We start from the raw sequence: 20,453 nt of genomic DNA, 5'->3' as shown, positions 1-20,453 counted from the left end.
TTATTGATAAAAAGGTTTTGGCGCTTGGATGAGGTGGATATTTTTAGCCATATCAAAATTGTGTCATTTCGCAAAACTGCCATGGAAAAACTTTTTTTTTAATTGCATCACACGAGACACATGATCAACAACCGGATGTCGTCACCGGCACAAACCACGAAGAAGACAACGGCACGAAGTGGTAGGAGGATGACGACTTATCGCTTCAACAACCTTATTCACGTGGGATTTCATTTGCTTTTCGTAGATGATGGAAAGTCCAGTTGCAAACTTGTGGTTTTTCGACATTAGCGGAATATAGACAAAGTTTTGTGCACATTCGTAATGAAAATGCAGCTATTGATATCTAAATATTTCTTTGGAGGGTTACTGAACATCTTATGGTGTCTCTTAACTGTTTTATTCTAAAGCCGTCAAGGTACATGATGACATTAGGACTCGTTGTTCCACAAACTTCCTTTCCTCACATTTAGCCCCACATAGCATGGGTTCATCGAAATGGGATCCGTTACTAACCAATTCCTGCTTCCGCAGCATAAAATGCTACTTTTGAGTTTGAAATTGCTTCAGTATGGCCCGGAGCCCTCTTTGCTAGAGAGCAGTAGGTTGGTGGCACAAGCGGGCAGAGGCCCGGTCGCCAGGCCGCGCCCTTCACCGCCATGCGGTGAACCCAACTCCAAGGGAACGAGGAGAGCCAACCGTGTTCCTGGCACGGACACCGGAGACTTCCTGCAGCTTTTGTTTCTGGCTCATAAGCGCGGATGTAATTGAACATGAGAGGCAGAAATGAGTTAATTGTTGAGCAAACAGTCACACTAAAAAACACGCACCGAAACATGCTGTAGCAGTTAGATGTTTTTAGGAAGCCAAAAGCGCGCACGCACGGCAAGATTTATTAAGCATGAACAACCAGGCCGCATGATGAGAACAGCTTCTCCCCGCCGCTCGTGAGAATCTCACAGATTTCCGCGTGGATATACCGAAAGGAGCTGGGGTGGGAGGAGGGGATGGACGTGAGAAAGAGTCTCCGCATCCACAGAGAGGAAACCATCAGAGACGCTCTTTAGTGTGTGGCTTTACAGATCAGGCGAGTGGTGACTGTGGCCTCAGAAAGAGAGGAAAGAAAAAGAGCCTTAATTAGCCTCCACTCCCGTCAGACTGCCAAACTCAGAATAGGGGTTAGATTAACGAGAAATGAACGCTTTTAATCAACTCTCAAAAGCCGATCTTTTTTTTTGTTCTTCCCCCATTTCCTTCCCCCCTCAGTGTCAACAGTTCACAAACACGTAATTAGAGTAAGTGGGGGGGAGAAATGGCCGATTTGGTAGGTGATGAGGTTTCATAACATCTGAAAACACAAAAAGTGTGAAGTGACAATTCACATTTTCCAGATGCGGCGCAAACAGCTGGATTAATCATGAGGACGCCGAACGAGGAAGGAAGAAGGAAGCGGGAATAGCATTGGGAAAAGAAGAAGAAGAAGAAAACGCTCCTGAAACATTTTCTTTTAAAAAGAAACACTGTATTGAACAAGGATTAACATAAAAGCACGTAAACATATTTTATAAGGCACAACATCTTGGGCGACTTGCACATGAAAGAGAGATTAAAGAGTCTCTAATGAACGTAAACAAAAACTTTGGTTCTTCTTTAGTCCCTTTGTAGAAAACCGATTCGTCCACAAATGTGTGGAGAAAAAAGATCTTTTGAACTCGGAGTGAATTCATCTTACGCCAATGACGGAGTTCAAACAGCAGAATCTGCTGAAAACGGAGAACAAAGAGTACCTTCCTAAAGTATTCACACCCCATAAACATCATGACAACAAACCTCAGTCGATTTTTATTGGGATTTCACGTGTTAGATCGAAACACAACAGAACTATTAAACCGATTGGACGAGTTTAGTTTGCAAACTGTTAAAGCGAGAATCTGAAAAGGGAGTTAGGTGAATTAGCAATCGGCCACCCTTCTTCTGATTCCTCTAAATAAAATTCAGCACAACTAATTGATGAATAATTAACCAAAGTGCGATTTAAACTAAGTGGACATACAGCTGTTCTTTTGGGCCTCGGAAATTTGTTACACTATATCAGTGTTGGCAGGACTTTTAGTTGCGTTCCCCCCAAAAAAATCTTAGCCTTGTGTAAAACAGAGGAGAAAAAAAAACTACTGATGAAAGGAAATCATGAGAAGTCCCAATAAACGTTTGGCAAAAAGCAACACGTGGAAGAAGGTGAATTTGTGTAATGGGGCAAAATTGAATCTACACGCTGAAAACACAAAAGTATTTTTGGTCCAGTTCCTGGTGCAAATGTGTTCGCACCGTTGAAATAAGGCAAAACTAACTTACAAGTAACTTTTCAGCAAGAGATAGGAGCTTGTTTGAAGTCAATATTGATGAAAAAGTACTCGTTCCTTTGGCAGATTATTTCAATTACAAGAAGGCATTTTTCCCATTTGAGAAGTGAAATAATCTGCCAGTTGCACAAATACTTTTTCATCAATATTAAGGAATTGTTGACTTAAAACAAGCTCCTAAATCTTGTTGAAAAATTACCTGTAAGTTGGGTTTTCTCTTATTTAAAGTACACTAAGACACCTGCATTAGAAACTGGACCAAAATTACTTGTTAAGACTTTGGGTTTTTGCAGTGCCATTCGGATTTTTCTTTTGTAGAAGAAAAACACCGTTCAAAGTTCTGTGCTACTTTGTGTTTGTCTAACTCCAAAAAAATCCCACTAATACGCACTGATGCTTGCAGTTGTAACAGCAAAAACAGAAAAGAAAAAGTTGCAGGACTGCTAATGCTTTTCCAAAACCCTTTATGTCAAACATGGAGTGAACTTTAACCCCCCTTAAAACAGTGAAAGAGTAAGTAGATCCAGAACAACAAAGCTGCAGATCTGACTGATGAAAGCCTGTTTCTACTTTCTGGGTTTTACGTAAACAAAAGCTGAAAGTTGTGAGTCGGTGCAGATCGCGCAGCGACTTCCTGCTTTCACCAGTACGGTTCCATCGCATGTACAGTAAGCTCCAGAAATAAAAGGCGCAGATCCGAGGAGGTCTGGACGCCTCCTAAGAGCAGGCGTCACTTTAAACAAAAGCAGTGTGAACGGATGCAAATAAAACCAGGAGAGGGAACCTAAAGGGAATCGGATCACTGGTTTCCTTCAGATCTTGGCCGCTGGCCACAAAAGCAAAAGTCGAGGTACAACGAGCTCTGGTTGAAACGGAACAAAGAGAAAGAGGTCGGAAGGATTTGACGTGAAATGCAAGACGTTCCTGGGAGCAGACACAGCGGCTCCGGAGGCATATATAACATATGGGAATCTGTTTGTTCGAATATTAAAAATAATGCGGAAACAGGATGACGAAGAACTTCGGGGAACGGAGGGGGGCGGGGGGATAGAAATGTTCAGCTTCCACATGCCTGCCTTAATGTTTCCCATATTCTTACATGGCTCTATCGGTAATGCCAATAAGTCCAGCTATCTGTTCATCTCTACATGTTCGTACTTTACTGGTGCGTAAAACGCGAGACAGGGCTTTATCTCGGGGATCTCGCTTGTGCTCCTGTAATTGGCTTTAGCTCTCCGTCTCGCCGTGGACGTTCTCCATGTGGACCTTGAGGTAGTCGTTCCGAGTGAACTTCTTGTGGCAGAGCTGGCACTCCGCCATGGGCCGGTTGGGGTTGTGGGTCAGCTTGTGTCTGCTGAGCATCTTCTTCAAGCTAAAGGAGAGATCACACACCTGCAAAACAGGACAAATGTGGGCTGATAGGGGTCATGACAGCAGCAAACTGAAGAACTAGAAGAGCTACCAGTTTGCAGAAGTATTCGTATCCATTGAATGTTTATGAATTTTGTCACTTTACGTCAAGAGTTTCTTTATATTTTATTGGAATTTTACATTACAGGTCAACACAAAGGGACGCATGATTCTGAAAGATGCTTAGAGGTAGAAATTGTAAAAGTTCGACATGGGTTTGTGTTACATCCTCCAGTTGCCCATTTTTCTTTGCTCATCATTCAGACTACATGGAGAGCATCCTTAACCATCATTTTTAAAGTCACAGTTGGACTCAACCCGTTGCTATTAAACGTCCCTCGGACTCGACTTAAGAGCAAAGGAAGTCGTGCTTCCTCCGTTGTTGCTCCCGTTCTCTGGAATAAGTTACCCTTCAGATTAGATCTGCCCACAGTCTGGGTCATTTTAAATGACTTCTTAAAACTTTTTCTTTTGATGGCATTCAACTGAGGTCTGACGCTGTAACTTTTCTGTTTTCTTTTCTTTTGTTTTCTTTTCTTTTTGTCATTTTATTTTATTCAGATTTCATGTCTTTCATGTACTTTGGTGCAGTTCTTACATTTCTTCAACCTTCCTGTCTCAGTGTTTCTTAGTTAACGTTAGTTATGTTTTACATTAAGCCTCTGATTAATATAAAGCTGCTGGATTTACACTGAGATTACATTAAACACAAGTGACATATTTTAACTAATTAGATGATTTACAGACAATCTACTGCACTTTATTTTATTTAAAGGCATCTTAGTATCCTAAGTGAAGTTGCCCTCCCACACTCACCTTCTTCAAATTAAACAAAAGCGTTTGTGCAGCAAAATTATTTCTTTGTGCTGCTATCCTTTGAAAGATATCGGTGAGTGTTTCCAGAGGTCATCAAAGGTCAACCAGCACATTTACAAAACGAAGCATGTTTGGTGTCAATAAACTAGAGCTACAAAGGAGGACAGGTTGATCTCTGGTGACCTCTGGAAACGTTTTCTTTTTTTAATCTTAAAAATGCGCCGCAAACTAATGTTTTTGCTGCTCAAACGTAGCACAGTTGATTGACACCATATTTCATTTGAATTTGCGAATGTGGATTGGCTTGTTGAGCTTTATCGACTGCTGGAAACATTTACTAATATCTTTAAAATAACAGCGGCACAAATTAAATTGCTGCTGAACAAAACATGGACACCATGTTTCTTTCATTTTGTAAATATAGCTGGGTTGGTTGACCTTTGATGACCTGTGGAAACATAGAGATATCTTTAAAATGATAGCGACACGATTTACTTTTTTTTTTGCAGCACAAACCAGCACAAAAGTAGCACTGTTGATTGACACGATATTTAATACGACTTTGTCGATGTGGCCTGGCTGGTTGACCTGTGATGACCCTTGGAAGCATTTATTAATATCTTTGAAGCGATTGCGGCACCAATGAAAATTTTTGCAGCACAAACACTTGACACCAATTTAGTTTCATTTGAAGAAGGTGACGAAACAACTTCAGACAGGTTTGACAGATTTCATCTGTATCATGTAAACTGTTAATTATGTTCCACTCTGTTGGTCTGTTGTGTAAAATCCTCATTAAATCACATTGAATTTGAAGCAAGTTATGAAGCAGTTCAATGGGTTGGAAAACGTTTGTGCTTCCACTTACTGAGTTCTTTGGCTGACAGTGAGGTTTGGCTTTAGAACAGTGACATAGGCTCATTTATAAAGAAGACATAAAGTATGAGAACTCCCCTCCCTCCACCCCCTTCAGGGATGGGAGAGATTGTACGGCACTTTAACATTTATCCTAAATAAGTCATTTTGCACTGATGACTCCTCGCGCTCCCCTCTCTCCCCCCCCGTATCAATCAGGATAATCCAGCATTGGCCGGAATACCGTTTTGACATAAAGCTGGGAGAATCTCAGCATGCGTCCTCGGCTCCATCTGCGAATTACATTTAGAGAGTCAGACAGCACACATCTGTGGCTCTGCGGCATTAAACAGCCGCTCTGATAGCAAAGCGGATCACATCGGATATCTACATCGACGCGCTACCTGGCTGTTGCTAACCGCGGCTCGACAATCCGCATAACAGACCCAGCGTCGGCGGGCTATTTTTACTTTTTACAGTGACAGGAAGCTGTTGAGCAAAGAGCCTCGGCGTCTCCTGCCTCGACAACGTTTCGGTAGTTTTGCGACGGACGCCGAATCCGCAGGCTCTCTTTTCACGTCCGTAAAACGTGTCTTGGGAGCGTGCGATCCCTTTCTGTCTGACTCGAACATAAACCGTCTCCTCTAATAAAATCCAAATGTCATTTCTGTTATTTCCACTGGTTCTTAGGATCAAATTAATGACATGGAAATATCTCTTTTGAGGCTGGAGTAAAAAAGCAGCCAGATGAGTGTTTGATATCTTTGGGGGTCAGGAGGGAGCCTTTGTGGTGATGCTTAATTGTCAGTGAATGGGATGCTGATTTTATGACGTTTAAATAAAGCTGCAGATGGGTCTCTGGGTAGATGGGGTTCCTGCTTTAAAGCTTTCTGGGTCTTAAATTTGACATGTTTATTCAGGAGTTCTTCTGATGGTCACTCGTTAATAAAAACATTCAGTTTCTATGTTTTCTGCTGTATATGGTACAGAAATAAAAGACCAAAGGACACAAAAAGAGGTGGAACACAGTATTCTACCTCTTTAATCCCAATATGAAATCTGCAAAAATACTAAATCTTACCAAGTATTTTTTGTGTAGTTTTTAGTGCAAACATCTTAGTACACTTGAAATAAGACTAACTAACCAACAATTAGCTCTTCATCAAGATATGAAGAGATTAGTAAATCCTGAATATTATTATATTATTATTTTTACTAGTACTTTTTTCACTTATAAGAAAAGTGTCTTATTGTAAATGAAACAATCTGCCAATGGAACTAAAACTTTCTCATCAAGTTTAGTCTTATTTCAAATGTATTGAACTAAACTAAACTACACTTCTAGTGTCTTGTTTCACTAGAAAAGAAGATACAAATATCTGGTAATATTTTGTGTTTTTGTAATGTATTTCCACTGGCAGGTTATTTCAAATCAATATGACGGATTTATTGACGTAAACATGTCCCTATTTCTTGCTGAAAAGTCTCCTTCAGATACCTTCAGATACTTACAAAAGTAACTTGTAAGTTACTTTTGTCTTATTTCAAGTGTACTAAAAATATTGGCACTAGAAACTAGACCAAACAAACTTGGAAAAGGTTTTGTGTTCTCGCAGTGTGGAAAGTTCGCAATGAGCCGGATGAATGGATGGATAAACTTTTTTTTTTCAGATCCACTTTTTTCTCCACAGCTATCAAGAAAGGAAAATGCGGAAATGAAATTCCTGCTGATGATCTGCTGTTTAGCATCAGTGAAACGAGATAACTGCATCTGAGCAAACTGTTCCCTGTTTGCTTAACAATTTCTGGTTTTCTCGTTTTGGTTCAGAAGCCTTAAAAACTCAAAATTCAGAAGAATCAGATGTTTTAAGGTTTTACTGGCTTCGGTTACTCGCTTGCTGATTTGTAACCCAAACCCATTAGGGAAGTTTGGAATTGTGTTTGGATAGTGGATAAGTGTTTTTGGCAAGACTGTCTGCAAAATTTCATTTGGTGGAGCCAACTGAAAGAAGACCAAGCCTGCAAAGGTCTTCTTTGATCCTCTTTCAATGAGGGAAAACTCTCCAGATCTCATAAACAGTAACTATCTCCATTAACATCAACGCAGAGCACCACTGTTGTTAGTCATCTAACCTGAGGCCCAGCCGCTCTCTCTCTCAAGTGATTGGTCCTAGCACCTCCAGTGCAGTGCCTTTCAGAACTGTTCATACCCCTTGAACTTTTCCACACATTTACCACATTAAAACCTTGACTTATGATGTATTTCACTGGGATTTTATGTGAGAGACCAAAAGACGTAATGCAGAATGCAGAAAGAAGAATTCCACACCCAAGGACCCAAATAAGACTAGAAGATGTAGCAAAAATTGGTCTTGCATTGACTTTAAGGGAAGAATACAGACACTCATGCACTACTTTTTCTTGGTCCATCACCTAGAATACCATTAAATACAATGAAGTCTGTGGTTTTAACGTTACTCAATGTGAAAAGGTTCAGGAGACATGGACAGTTTTGCAAGGAACTGCAAAGTACGACAATTATAATCCCACAAATACAGCAAGAATCCAGTATCTCAGCGAAGTAAACAACATTTGGTCATATTTTAGCTTGGACTATTTGTTCTTACTTAAAGAAACCAGAACATAAGCCGTTACAGGTATTTAGCCTTTAGCCGCTACGCTCGTTAGCCGTGAAAAGCTACGCTACTTAGGAGAATCCTCCTCTGGAGTTTTAGGGAACATCTTTTTTAAGATTTCAAAGCAAAAAAAAACAAAAAAACAATTCACCCGTGATATATATCAGAGATAACCGTGTCTTTTGGAAACTGTTAGTCACACTGAATATAAAAAACATGTGCTTGTTCAGATGTGATGCCAAGCAGAAGTAGTTCATCACAGAACTGATGAGTAAATCAGCAGTAGGAGCTCAAAGTCACAAGGCCACATCGTCAAGAATCATATTTTTGTCAAATTATCTGAAATTGTGCCCCTGCGATTTCTTAGAGCTGCTTTCTACAACTGAATTATTGTTTTTGGTTTCAGTAACTTAGCAAAAGTTAGAGACAGTTTTCAGCCTGAAGGTTTGGTCGTAAACATGTCACAAACGTGATAAGGTTTTGGTGGGGGTGGGAATTTATCGTATCATTTAACATTTATCGTGATAAATTTCTTATCGTGATAGGGATTCTGATTTATCCTTGTCACGATAAATTCTAATTACCAATGTTAAAAACTGTTTGTCGATTGTTAGCTTTTCTATTTTCTCCACTGTTTGTTCAAAGGCAACATCAATAAATTTGAAAATGATTAAATGCATTTAATGCATATCACTAAACTGTGTGCAGTTTAGTGATATAAATAATACTGTTTTATGACTGGCGTTCTAATGAAAACCTAAATAACTGGTTCTTACCGTCACTTTTATCACGAGCACAACATTTTGTGACAAATCTTTAAGTCCTTCCTAAAACAGCTACAAAACACTGACAGGAAGTTCTGTTGCGTGTCTCTGCGAATAATTATTACTTCTGCAGTATTATAAGCAGAGGGTAATTTATCCCTCTGATCCTCTCAAAGTGTTTACGTGAGATCTGTTCACTCTGCCCCTCCGGAGAGGCAAGATCCCTATCTGGCTCGAACCGAGCTCCGCATCTGGCCTCGTGCCAGAACTCCATCACATGTCTCCCCCCCCCCAAAAAAAACAAAAACAAAACAAAAAACAGACGAAAACAGGGAGGAATCGAGAAATGAAGGGAAGCCTGCACTCACGTCGCACTGGAAGGGTTTCTCTCCCGTGTGTGTCCTCATGTGCTCGTCCAGCCCTCTTTTCTGGCTGAAGGCCTTGTTGCACTCGCTGCATTTGTACGGCTTCTCCTGCGGAGAGACGGAGAGACTAAAAGAGGGCACTTTGTATGACAGAACGCGGCCAGTTTTCATCACATATGGACAAAACCTGGAGGGAAAAGGAAGAAAAGGGAAAAAAGAGTAAACGACACACACATGTTGGAGTGTATACGCAGAGAGAGAGGAAAACAAACAGGCATGCAGGAAAGATGTGGAAGTGTCCCAGGTTAACTTTCACACCCGGACGCTCTGCCTGTACGCTCGTGGAGATGGGAAACGGCCAACATGGGGACCATCAAAAACACATGGATTCCTAAAAAGAGTAAAGAAAAACAAGGAACAGAAATTTGCTTTGAACGTGTTTCTGTAGCAGATTAATCCTCTGTCTCCACACCTCATCAGTTCACCAAAGAACATTTCCTCTGCTGCTTTTGGAGGCCTTTCTTAAGTCACACTGCAAAAACACAACAGCTTACCAAGTATCTTTGGTCTAGATTCTAGTGCAGATATCTTAGTACACTTGAAATAAGACAAAACTAGCTCATAGGTAACTTTTTCACAAGATATAGGAGCTTGTTTAAATCAAAGGTACTGGTTCCACTGGCAGATTATTTCACTTATAATAAGACATTTTTCCCATGTTATAAGTAAAACAGTCTGCTAGTGAAACTAGCATTTTTCATCAAATTTAAGGACTTATTGATATAAAACAAGTTCCTATATCTTGTGGAAAAGTTACCTATGATCTAGTTTTGTCTCATTTCAGGTGTACTAAGATATTTGCACTGGAATCTAGACCAAAAGTACTTGGTAAGATTTTGTGTTTTTGCAATTCAGCCAGTAGCAGCTATCTCGCCGTGGGTGTGTTGTCACAACTATACATGTGTGTGGGCGTGTGTGTGTGTGTGTGTGTGTACAGTATGCATGATGAAGAGGGAGGACGGTAGGCGTGTGCTGCTCGCTGAGGGGAAACACCGCTGACACTTTAAAGACTTTCAGGAGAAACGAGAAGGAGATAGCGAGGGGCTGGTTCCCACTGCCGCTCTTTCTGACAAGTATGGCTGATAGCGGAGGCTCTGCCCCATTTTGGGCTTAGTTGTCATGGGAACAGGGTGAATGCAGGAAGCAAGGGTCCTGGGAAAGGCGCTATCATGTGGGCTGGGCAAGGAGTGCCCAGTGACACAAGAGACAAAGGGAGGTAAAGATCAGGTTCACTGCGTATAGCGCTTGCGAGCGGCTTTAAGGATGCGACTGTTTGTGCGTATGTGACAGAGCGAAGGGGAAGCGGGGGGGCGGAGAGGGACAATGGAAATAAAGCCCCCTGTGTGTGAGAAGCCCTGCCCGCCCCACGGAAACGGATTCTGTTCCGATTAATGTAATGCTAATTCCCACTGAAATCCCTCGGCTTTCACCAGAATCAGAAGTTTTCCACAACTCCGAAAAGTAAAAAAAAACACTAAAACAAAAACCCATGGATGGACTTTTTAAGTAACACCCACAATGCATCACTGTGACCCCGGTAACATCAAACATCTGTACCTGGTGACCTCCGGCCTTTGAGCAGCTGTTCGCGCTCTGACCCCTGACCCGACCTTTCACCTGAATACGACCGGTCTCCTACAAAGCGCACATCCAGCGAAGCGCGGACCGAGTCTTGTGTGTTCAGTCCCAGAGCAGCAGATCTTCTCACGTGACGCATTAAATATGCAGGTATTTGTAAAGCGCCATGCGAGCAGGAAGCCGCTGTGCACCGACGGCCTTCAGGTCACCAAGAAACCAACAACCAAAAGGATTTTTTTTTTTTTTTTTTCAGACAAGCTGGCAACATGGCTTAAGGCAGTATCAGCCTGTCAGGAACCCTGCAGGATTGATTGCCATGTTATTGTAGGAGAAAAGCTGACTGGTCAGAGTGATGTAGTGCTTTTTCTACTGGGAGCGCAATGGGATCAAAGCTGCAGTATGTAAGTTTTTTGAAAAAAAAAAAAAAAAGAAGATTTTTTACATATTTGTTAAAACAGTCACTTTGTTATGACAGTATGAGACAGATAACCTGGAAAAAACTGAACTCTTCCACTTCCTCCTTGTGCTCCTACTGCCATCTGCAGAAAAACAGACAGCTTGGTCAGAAACAACCAATCAGAGCCAGGAGGCTGTCAATCATCCTACCCCTTCCACTCTGCTACGTTAAAGCTAGTTCCCCACAACGAAGCCTGCCATGAATACTAAGGCTAGTTAGCATGGCCACCGATGGCAGATAAACGGTTTACCTGGAAACCGTTTATCTGTTTGTCCACCACATTAATTATCCCATACACAAGGGTGATTGACAACGCTAAGACATTCCTCCTGGATTAATTGGTTGTTTCTGACCAGGAGCAGTGCGTTTCTTCAATAGTAGCGCTCGGCAGAGGAACTCAAACTTTTCACAGACTATCTGTCATGACAGAGTGACAGTTTTAACAAATACTGTATGTAAATAATGTATTTCTGTAAACTTTGCATATTGCATTTTTAAGGTAAAGAGAAACGTTTCAACCATGACAAAGTTCAAATTATAATTGTTTACAATGATTTGTGTCTCTGTGAATCACATTTGTTTCAATCCAGGTTCTCATGTAAAGACGTGATTTTCTGGAAGAGCAGTGAACAAACAGAAACTTCTCAGCTGTCCTACTTTAGCTCGTTTCACGGTAAAGTATGCAGATGGAGAAAGTGCACTGATTTGTTCACAGCTGATTAGGAATGGCTGACACCTCATCGTCAACAATCAAGTTCAAAAAAGCTTTCAAATTCGCAGGAAATGGTACAATGTAGCGTCTTTGACCAGCATGTAGGTGAAACTGGGAGCACGGCACATTGATGAAACCAAAGAAGTCTGTGAGCTCTATTGTTTTTTGGATTAAAAAAAGACTTGTAGGTCTGTTACAGTAACACATTTTTTTATGTACGATAAATTGTCCCAAAAATTATAAATGATAATATTGTCATTTTGAGACAATTTTCAAGTAATAATAATGCAAGTTTACCCTGCCAAAGACTAGAAAACTTTAATTTTGTAGAGATTATTTCATATTGGAATCAATCAATCAATCAATCAAATTTTATTTGTATAGCACATTTCAGCATCAAGGCATTTCAAAGTGCTTTGCATCATATCAAACACAGAAACACAATGCAACATAGAATCAACAATCAAAACACGACATTAAGTCAAGTCCCATCAATAAATTTATAATTGATTACGTTTCAAATACAATCCTAAACAGGTGGGTTTTTAGTCGAGATTTAAAGGAAGTCAGTGTTTCAGCTGTTTTACAGTTTTCTGGAAGTTTGTTCCAAATTTGTGGTGCATAGATGCTGAATGCTGAAGTCGGAGACATTTTAAATATGCAAAATAAAACAACAACCAAACCAAAAACAATAAATAAAAGGAAATAAAAACCACACACAACAGAAACTATAAATAAAAGGGATTATGAAGTCTCTGTGAACTGAATAGCTTTGCAAAAAATATTAATCATGAAAATGGAAATTATCAAACTAATTGATTATGCAATTAATTGATGAATTGCTTATTGTGACAAGCTTGGATTTGGTGTAATTCTTTATTTGCTTGTTTTTTGTATGAGTATCTCTAAATTTATGTTACCATATTGACTGTATTAATACAGAATAATTTTCAGTATATTTAGAAAAAATATTTTGATATTTATAGTTAAAGAGACATCAATATAGGGTCTCAAGAGTTTTACAAAAAGCATGGATCATAAATTGGCCATAAAGTGACTAAATTGCGGCACGTCTACCACTAATTCCCTTAAACCGTTGTTGTAAGTTGTCAAACTGCCCCAAACGATTAAAAACTCTGTTACAAAAACGTTTCATCAGTCAGAAGACCTGATTGGATAACATCCATTTAAACGTGAAATTTAAAAATGTGAGAAAGTAAAACCAGAAGCCTGATATCTGCGTCTGACATGTTCCTCCCAGGTTTGCCAGAGATGTGGTTTGTTGGATGAAACACACGAAACCCCGGCCTCATCCATCTGAAATCATGTGTTCATTAACGGTGAGCTGCGGCTCCTTCGGCCAAATGACATTAATTTTGGGGGGTTTTTTTTCCAACAGTGACTTCATCCGGCTCTGCTGTTTGTAACTGTTCAGCCCATATTTTAGAGAACCGTGAGCAAAGGCAGGTCTGGGAATATTCAGAGCAAAAACATCAGTCAGTCTAATCAGCAGCACACCGCTAAATTACATCTGCCTGTTTCTACGGAGACGGACGACTTGAGTGGGATACCTCCGCTGTTGACGCGCTGCAACAGGCAGGGCAGCGCGCTGTACTCTGGACAGCATTAAAAACGGGAACAAAACGCTTCAGTGAACAACGCTGACAGGCTGCAAATGTCACAGTCAGACTGACGATGGAAATATTATATAAAACACATTTTATGTCGATTTTGTCATAAGTAGCACACATGTTCAGATGCTTAGATGGTTAGAGAGTTTTGTTTTGGCTAAAAGCTCAATAAGTTGAAAACTGATGCCGAGGAAGGAGCAGCGTGTCCCAGCTCTGGAAATAAACTTGTGAGACATGAAAAGCCTGCCTTTAAGGCTTTAATTTTTCCCACCCTGAACACTGACTCACATTATGTTTACTCTACATCTTCATTTAGCTTTAAAATCAAAGGAAAAGCAGAGGGGAACAGCAGAACTGCTCGGATATCCCATATCGGTTTGAGGCATCTTTTTAAATGACAAAATTGCTGAGGGTGTACAGCGTTTCAGCCACCTCCAAAGTGATGCGTGCAACAGTGCTTGCCATAGTAATTTGAAAAGAAATGCTGCATATTTTTGTATACATGGCCAGCAAAATGGGTGTTTATATTGTTGTACTGATTAAATTGTTATTTTGTTCCCCAAAAAATTAGCTTTTTACCCATAAGAACAATTTCCCCAGTAAAAGAGAATACTGCAGCTCCTGTGTACGGATAGCTCTCGACGTAGAGGATAAAGCTCTCCAGAGAGCAGCTGAAACTCTAGTCATTAAAGTTTACGATGTTCAAAGCAAATCACTCAAGTTGCCTTGCTTTTAGCAGACAGCGTTTTTTTGTTTTTGTTTCTTTCAAACAGAAAGCAAGTTGTTAAAGTTTGTCCATAAGTGATTACCTGGAGCTACACTGACATGTTTCGAGCTGAATTACCAATGAGTCCCACTGAAGGTTACATGTTGATCCATAACGTAAAGAAAACTAATTTAATTGTTTGCTATTTTCCACTTTAAAAATGTGTTCAACCCAGTATAAATAAGTGGTCATCTTTTTCACTTGTTCTTTAAATTTTACTGAGTTCAATCATTTAGCTGAGGATGAGTTCACATCAATCGGCCATAACTGTGAGTCACCAAAACAAAAAAAAGGACGATAATGCTTCATCTTTCCATAAGAGTTTAGGTGTGATTATTTGATTTCTGGATTTTGGAAATCATTTAACACTTTGTGAATGGTACTGGCCAACAAGGTCTGATCATGCCCGGACACAAAGCTGTATCCATGACAACAGAAAGGACAGGATGTCCAGAAAGGGGGACGATTCTTGTTGTTGGAAACTCAAAAGTCCAATCATTTATTGAACAGTGAATCCATCCTGACTCTTTGATAAAGAAGCCGTCGCCGAGAAAAGAAACAACATCAGGGAGGTGTTTGAAAAATGAAGCCAGGGGAAGCAAAGAGATGTAAATGTTTTTAAAAGTCTCTGTGTTCAGGTAAGTGTCCACTTTCTGTACAGGAGTTACACAGAGAGATTGCAGTTTACACTAGCTAGCTAGCATGGGTGTGTTAGCATTGAGTTAGCATTAGCCTCAACCATCTCAAGTCACACTCAATGAAGATGTATGAGAAAGTTCCACAAGAAAAAAACAACATAAAACATACAAAATTAAGACAAAATTTAAGACCTATGATTATTAACGTTAAAAGTCAACTTACTTTTTAAAAATGAAATGAAGACATTTTAAGGCCTTAACTTTATTAAATGGATTTAAGGCATTTTAAGACCTTTGAAGGATTCACGAATACCCTGTATAAAAAGCGTGACAAAACTTACTGTAAGTGGTGAAAACAAACATACCCGAGTGTGGGTGCGGATGTGCATTTTCAGGCCGTCGTTCTTGCTGAACGCTTTGTCGCAGTAGGGGCACTGGTACGGACGCTCACCTAAGACATGAAAATCAGTTAGTAACACTCGAACTATAAAAGACTATTTTCGGCCAAACATCAACAACTATTTAAACTACAGCTTAAGAAAAAGCACATCTCTTAAACAGCTTTGTCTCTTTCTTTAAATGGAGTTGCTAAAAAGTCCCAAAATAAATGTGACTGAGCTGGATGTGTGGAATAGTTCATTCTCTCATCAACTTTCCACTGTGGATCTGAAGCCTGTGGTGGTTTCACTCTGTGGCTTGCTATCTGAGCTCCAACTGGCCAGGAGTTTCGGAGCACATTCAAAGATATCTGGCTTCTCCTGGCCGGATCAAAAGCACTCCAGTCGAAGTCTTATAGATCCTATCTGAGCGCACGCTGCAGATGACAAAGAGAAAGTGACGGGCTGTCAGTCAAACGGTCCGCTGACACATGGATCTATTTACTATGTGCTGATCCACCGGCCTGATAAGAGTCCCAAGAGTTGATTGCTTATCTATGGAGGAGAGTAGAGGTAATAACCTACAGAACTGTGCAGAAATTAAAGCAACACGAAGCTGACCCCCAAAACAGAAATGACTTAATGATAAGAAAATGTTGTTTCAATCTTTCCAAACCGATGTTCAAATCAATTCCTCAGTCAAAAGAATAAAAAAATAAATAAAACTGGAAAACATTCATCTGTCGAATTTACCGTTCTGGTTAGAAATTTGCATCGTGGCCAAGAATATTAAGCTAATTTACGAGTTTGATTTTTATACCTACAAACTGAATTATCATGTAGATTAAAGATGATGAGATTTGCCAATGTTTGAACCGCGTATGTTTGAAATTATTGTTAAAGTTTCGCTCGTCCAGCTGCATGCATGCAGACAGACTCAAATATCAACACAAACCCCAAATAAATTTTGGATGAATGACGTTTAACAAGTTAGGGGAAAAACTACACACTTTTTGTAGAAATGAGAATAACTCTGTCTGGTTATTTGACCACTGAGACAACATGGAGTTTATTTAAGCCAGCCGGTTTCCAGGTGCAATCTAAATTTTTTTGTGTAGCCTGCTAATATTTGAATACCGTTTGGAGCATTATCATTCCAGATGCTTAACATTAGCCTATTTATTCACCACAATAGCAATTATAACAAAGTTTGTCTCCGACAAACTTTTATTCAATCTGTACTTTGAGAGCAAAGTGAAGCTAACGTTAAACGTCAGTGTCAACAAGAATGGTTAACGAAAGTGTGTCACAATTACACCGGCAGTCATAACCCAAACAGAATGATGTCATCAAAATAAATAAGATGTGCAGAAATGTAGAAGTAGGGTACACCCCAGTATTGAGGGGTACAGCGAATGCTTGACCACCTCTACAATTTACCTTTGACCTGGAAACATTGAGGACAAACTGGCCGGTTGACCTGAGTGCGCTCTACAGTGTGTGGATTACCACTATGCAATTACCAAGCATAGTGGTGGCAGCGTCATGTGAAGGGTCTGTTTCACTTCCACTTGTACTGGGAAGTGTCACAGTGTCAAGAATAAATAATGACAAATGTTGTAGCTCCACTTCAAAACAAGAGCGACATGGCAGACAATGATCCAAACACTCAATCTAACTGGGCTTGTAAATGGATAAAGGAGGCTACCAGTGGGCTTCAGGGGAGGCTTTGACCTCAGTGTATGGACTGGGCCAACAGGTGGGTGTGTCCCCACATACAAACCAATTCAAACCAATCCTACCAATTCTGACAAGACCTTGGGTTGAACATTCTAATTCGGATGTGTATTGAGCTTGGGTATATAAATTTGACTTTACTGATTAGAGAAAAGTCAAGGTTAAGTTCAGAACTTGTGCACCTCTTAAAGTAAACCACTGAATTAGCGATGAAACCACCTCACCCAGCGAGAGCAATGGTTTAAGTTCATCTTTAACAGCACTAATGTAAAAGATGAATTTCTCACTGGTACCATGTTCACATACATAAAATTAAACACACTGACATAAACATTTTCTTAAACAGAAACATAATAACCTATTGTTGCTTAGTCCTTCCCTACAACAATTTAATCTCATGCCTGCTTTGCCCGACCGTAATCTGTCTTCGGTGACTTGATGTTGAGGAGGCAAGCAAGTAATTTTATTGATGGGGGACATGTGCTGCCCTTTTAAATAATAAGGTTAATTAGCTGTGTTTCTTTGGGATTCAAAATGCAAAGATGCTTATTGGATCACAAAACTCATCGTGGGAATATAAGAGGAGATTGATATTATCCCAGGTTATAAACACGGTTGTTCTAGAGGAACATTTTTTTCTCCTCAGGTTCAGATTCAATCCAGATCCAATCCGAAACCCTAAAAGGTTGATCCGACAGCACAGAAAATATTTAGTGGAAGTTTTGTTTTTTAATCTGTTTTATGAAAAGGTCAGCTCAGGAAAAAGAAATCATGTTCAAGGACTTTATCCTGACACTTCATATTTACGTCCTACAAAGCGCGTCTGTCAACGGAAAAGTTACAACAGCTGTCATGTAGCAGATATACAAGTCGACTTCTAAACCCACCCACCATAAATCCCCCACAAGAGGGCTTCAGAGGAGCAGCACCAATGACACCGGGTAATAAAACGTGCAACCTCAGGTTAATGTGGAAAGGGTTAACGTGACATATGCGGTCTGATCACACGTAGTGAAACATGCGCAGGAGGACAGCTTGGAAATCCGTCCCAAATCCCTCTTACCCCCGCAGTTCGGCAGGAGGGGTTTTTTTTGTTGTTGTTGTTGACAAACAGCAAAATCTGAATCCCAGATGTGTTTTGAGAAAGAAGAAAGCAAATCTTCGGTTATATGTAGCATGTGCGGTGTCGGGTTAAGGCCCCGCGTTAGCCTCGGGTAGTCCTGTTGGAGGCATTACCGCGCTAATGGCATGGTGTGGCAGCGTACTCTGCGGCTTGGAGAGCGTCCCTCGCAGGAATCTGGCTATTGTCAGCTAATGCACAGCACACACTCTGGCCTGCAAATGCAAGACTACACACCAATTCACCTACTTAACCTATACACTCTCTGGTTCTGAACATGTGTGACTCATCTGGAAAACGCAGGGAGACAAAGTGACGGAATTTGGTGTTATATAAGGAGGCCGTTTCCGTAAGGAGCATTTGAGTAAACCACTCAAGGCTACTCGAGTTTATGGCTGAAATGGGCAAGCTTGGAATAAAACACAACCTCTTAGTTGAAATAGGAAACAAACAAATGCTACTTGGAAAACTGCGGTGTTCCTCCAGCGTCGGTGTCTGTCGAGCGTGCCAGACGATGCGTGTCTGTTCTGCTGAGTGTTACTGTAACTAGAAACCCTCCCCCACCCCACTTATTCTCCAGATTGAGCCAGATTGTTTGGGGATTACGAGGGGTGGCTGCGAGCGCTGAGCCGGGGCTTTATGTGGGCCGAGATGGTAACTGATTTAGCATGTGCTGAAACTGTACACCGTCTCTTTGACCCTGGGTGTCTCCCCCTCCTGCCTCCCGCCCCCCCGCTGCGGCCCTCACACCCCTAGTCTGCTAATCGATCCGTTTGGCACAGACTTGTGTGTGTCGTATGCGTGTGCACGCCTGTGTGTGTCTGCGCGTCTGGTTAGCAGATGGTCGGCTTTGTCATTTTGCCTGCCGCCTTGTGTTCGTGTTACGGAGAACGCTTTGTAGCTCCGAGGCTCCGGATCTGAAAGACATTAGCGCTGTCCGTCAGAAATTAATTCTGGGCTTCCTCCGGTTGAAGCAGACAGTGACCCTCCACTGTCCCGGTCTCTGCGCCCTCTGCCTCATGCCGTCAGGGGCCACGGAGGTAATGCGATATAAGCGTCCTGAAGATGACAAGAGATTCCCATTGTCCCAAAACCTTCACACTTGACCTTTTTGATGAGGTCAGGGCATCAGAAGATTTCTCCGCTTTCTGAAACTGCCTGTTTAAAGTCGCTTTGGTGGAAAAGCTAGTCACCTTTGATCTACATATAAATCCAGCTGTTCTCTGAAGGCTCCAGAGGTTTGTTAGGGGAAAGCATGAAGACCAAGGAGCACAGCAGAGAGGTGACAAATAGAGCTGTGGAGAAACTTAGACCAGAAGACTGGGGGCGTGAAAACAACATCCAACGCGTTCATCTCACACAGCACGTTTCAGTCCATCTTTTGAAACTGGAAAGGGCATGACACATTTGAAAACTGACTAAGAAAATGGCCACCCACCTAACACTACAGGCCAACAGGGCTATTGCCACTCTCAGAGAGCTGCAGAGATCAAGCGGGAGAATCGCAACACTTCTATTAGCTAAGAAATCCTCAAATCTAGCTGCACGAATGCCACGGTTGCCTGGGTTGTCACACTTCAGTTTTTCGGAACATCAAACCAATGTAAGTATAAGTAAAAAATATCTTTTAAATGAAGGCGTTTATTACTAAGGGAGAAAAAAATCCAAATCTACATGGCATTGAGTGAAAAAGTGAACCTGATAATGGCTTGTGCCGCCCTTAGCAGCAACAACTGCAACCAAGCATTTGCAGTGAGTCTTTTCCAGCTGTGGAGGAGTTTGGAGCCACTCATCTTTGCAGGACTGATGTAATTCAGCCACTTCAAAGGTTTTCACAGCATGAGCGGTGTTTTTTATGTCATGTCACAGCATCTCAATAGGATTCAGGTGAGGATTTTGACTAGCCCACTTCAAAGTCTTCATTTTGTTTTCCTTCAGCCATCCAAAGATGGGATTGCTGGTGTTTTGAATCATTGTCCTGCTGCAGAACCTAAGCTGGTTTCAGCTTGAAGTCGGCAACAGGCAGCCGGATGTTCTCCTTCAGGATATTTTGGTTGACAGCAGAATTCATGGTTTCATTTATCACAGCAAGTCTTCCACGTCCCGAAGCAGCAAAAAAAGCCCCAGAACGTCACAATACCGCCATCATATTCTAAAGCTGGTGTGATGAT

At 41.1% G+C, this 20,453-nt stretch overlaps 1 protein-coding gene across 2 annotated transcripts in view; it reads right to left on the bottom strand.

Annotated features, from left to right (window-relative positions):
• Positions 1-1,530: 1,530 nt before the first annotated feature.
• prdm5 (PR/SET domain 5) overlaps positions 1,531-20,453 on the bottom strand; it is a 54,266-nt gene continuing 35,343 nt past the window's right edge. For both annotated transcript variants that reach the window (XM_005812741.3, XM_023339119.1), the window contains exons 14-16: positions 15,414-15,499; positions 9,210-9,314; positions 1,531-3,752 (exon numbers count right to left, since the gene is read on the bottom strand). In XM_005812741.3, coding sequence (XP_005812798.2) covers positions 3,588-3,752; positions 9,210-9,314; positions 15,414-15,499 — 356 coding nt within the window. In that variant the 3' untranslated portion in view covers positions 1,531-3,587. The remainder of the gene's footprint in view (positions 3,753-9,209; positions 9,315-15,413; positions 15,500-20,453) is intronic.

This window comes from Xiphophorus maculatus, chromosome 9, assembly GCF_002775205.1.
Source record: "Xiphophorus maculatus strain JP 163 A chromosome 9, X_maculatus-5.0-male, whole genome shotgun sequence".
Classification (NCBI taxonomy): domain Eukaryota; kingdom Metazoa; phylum Chordata; class Actinopteri; order Cyprinodontiformes; family Poeciliidae; genus Xiphophorus; species Xiphophorus maculatus.
This window is presented reverse-complemented; position numbering and strand designations above follow the sequence as displayed.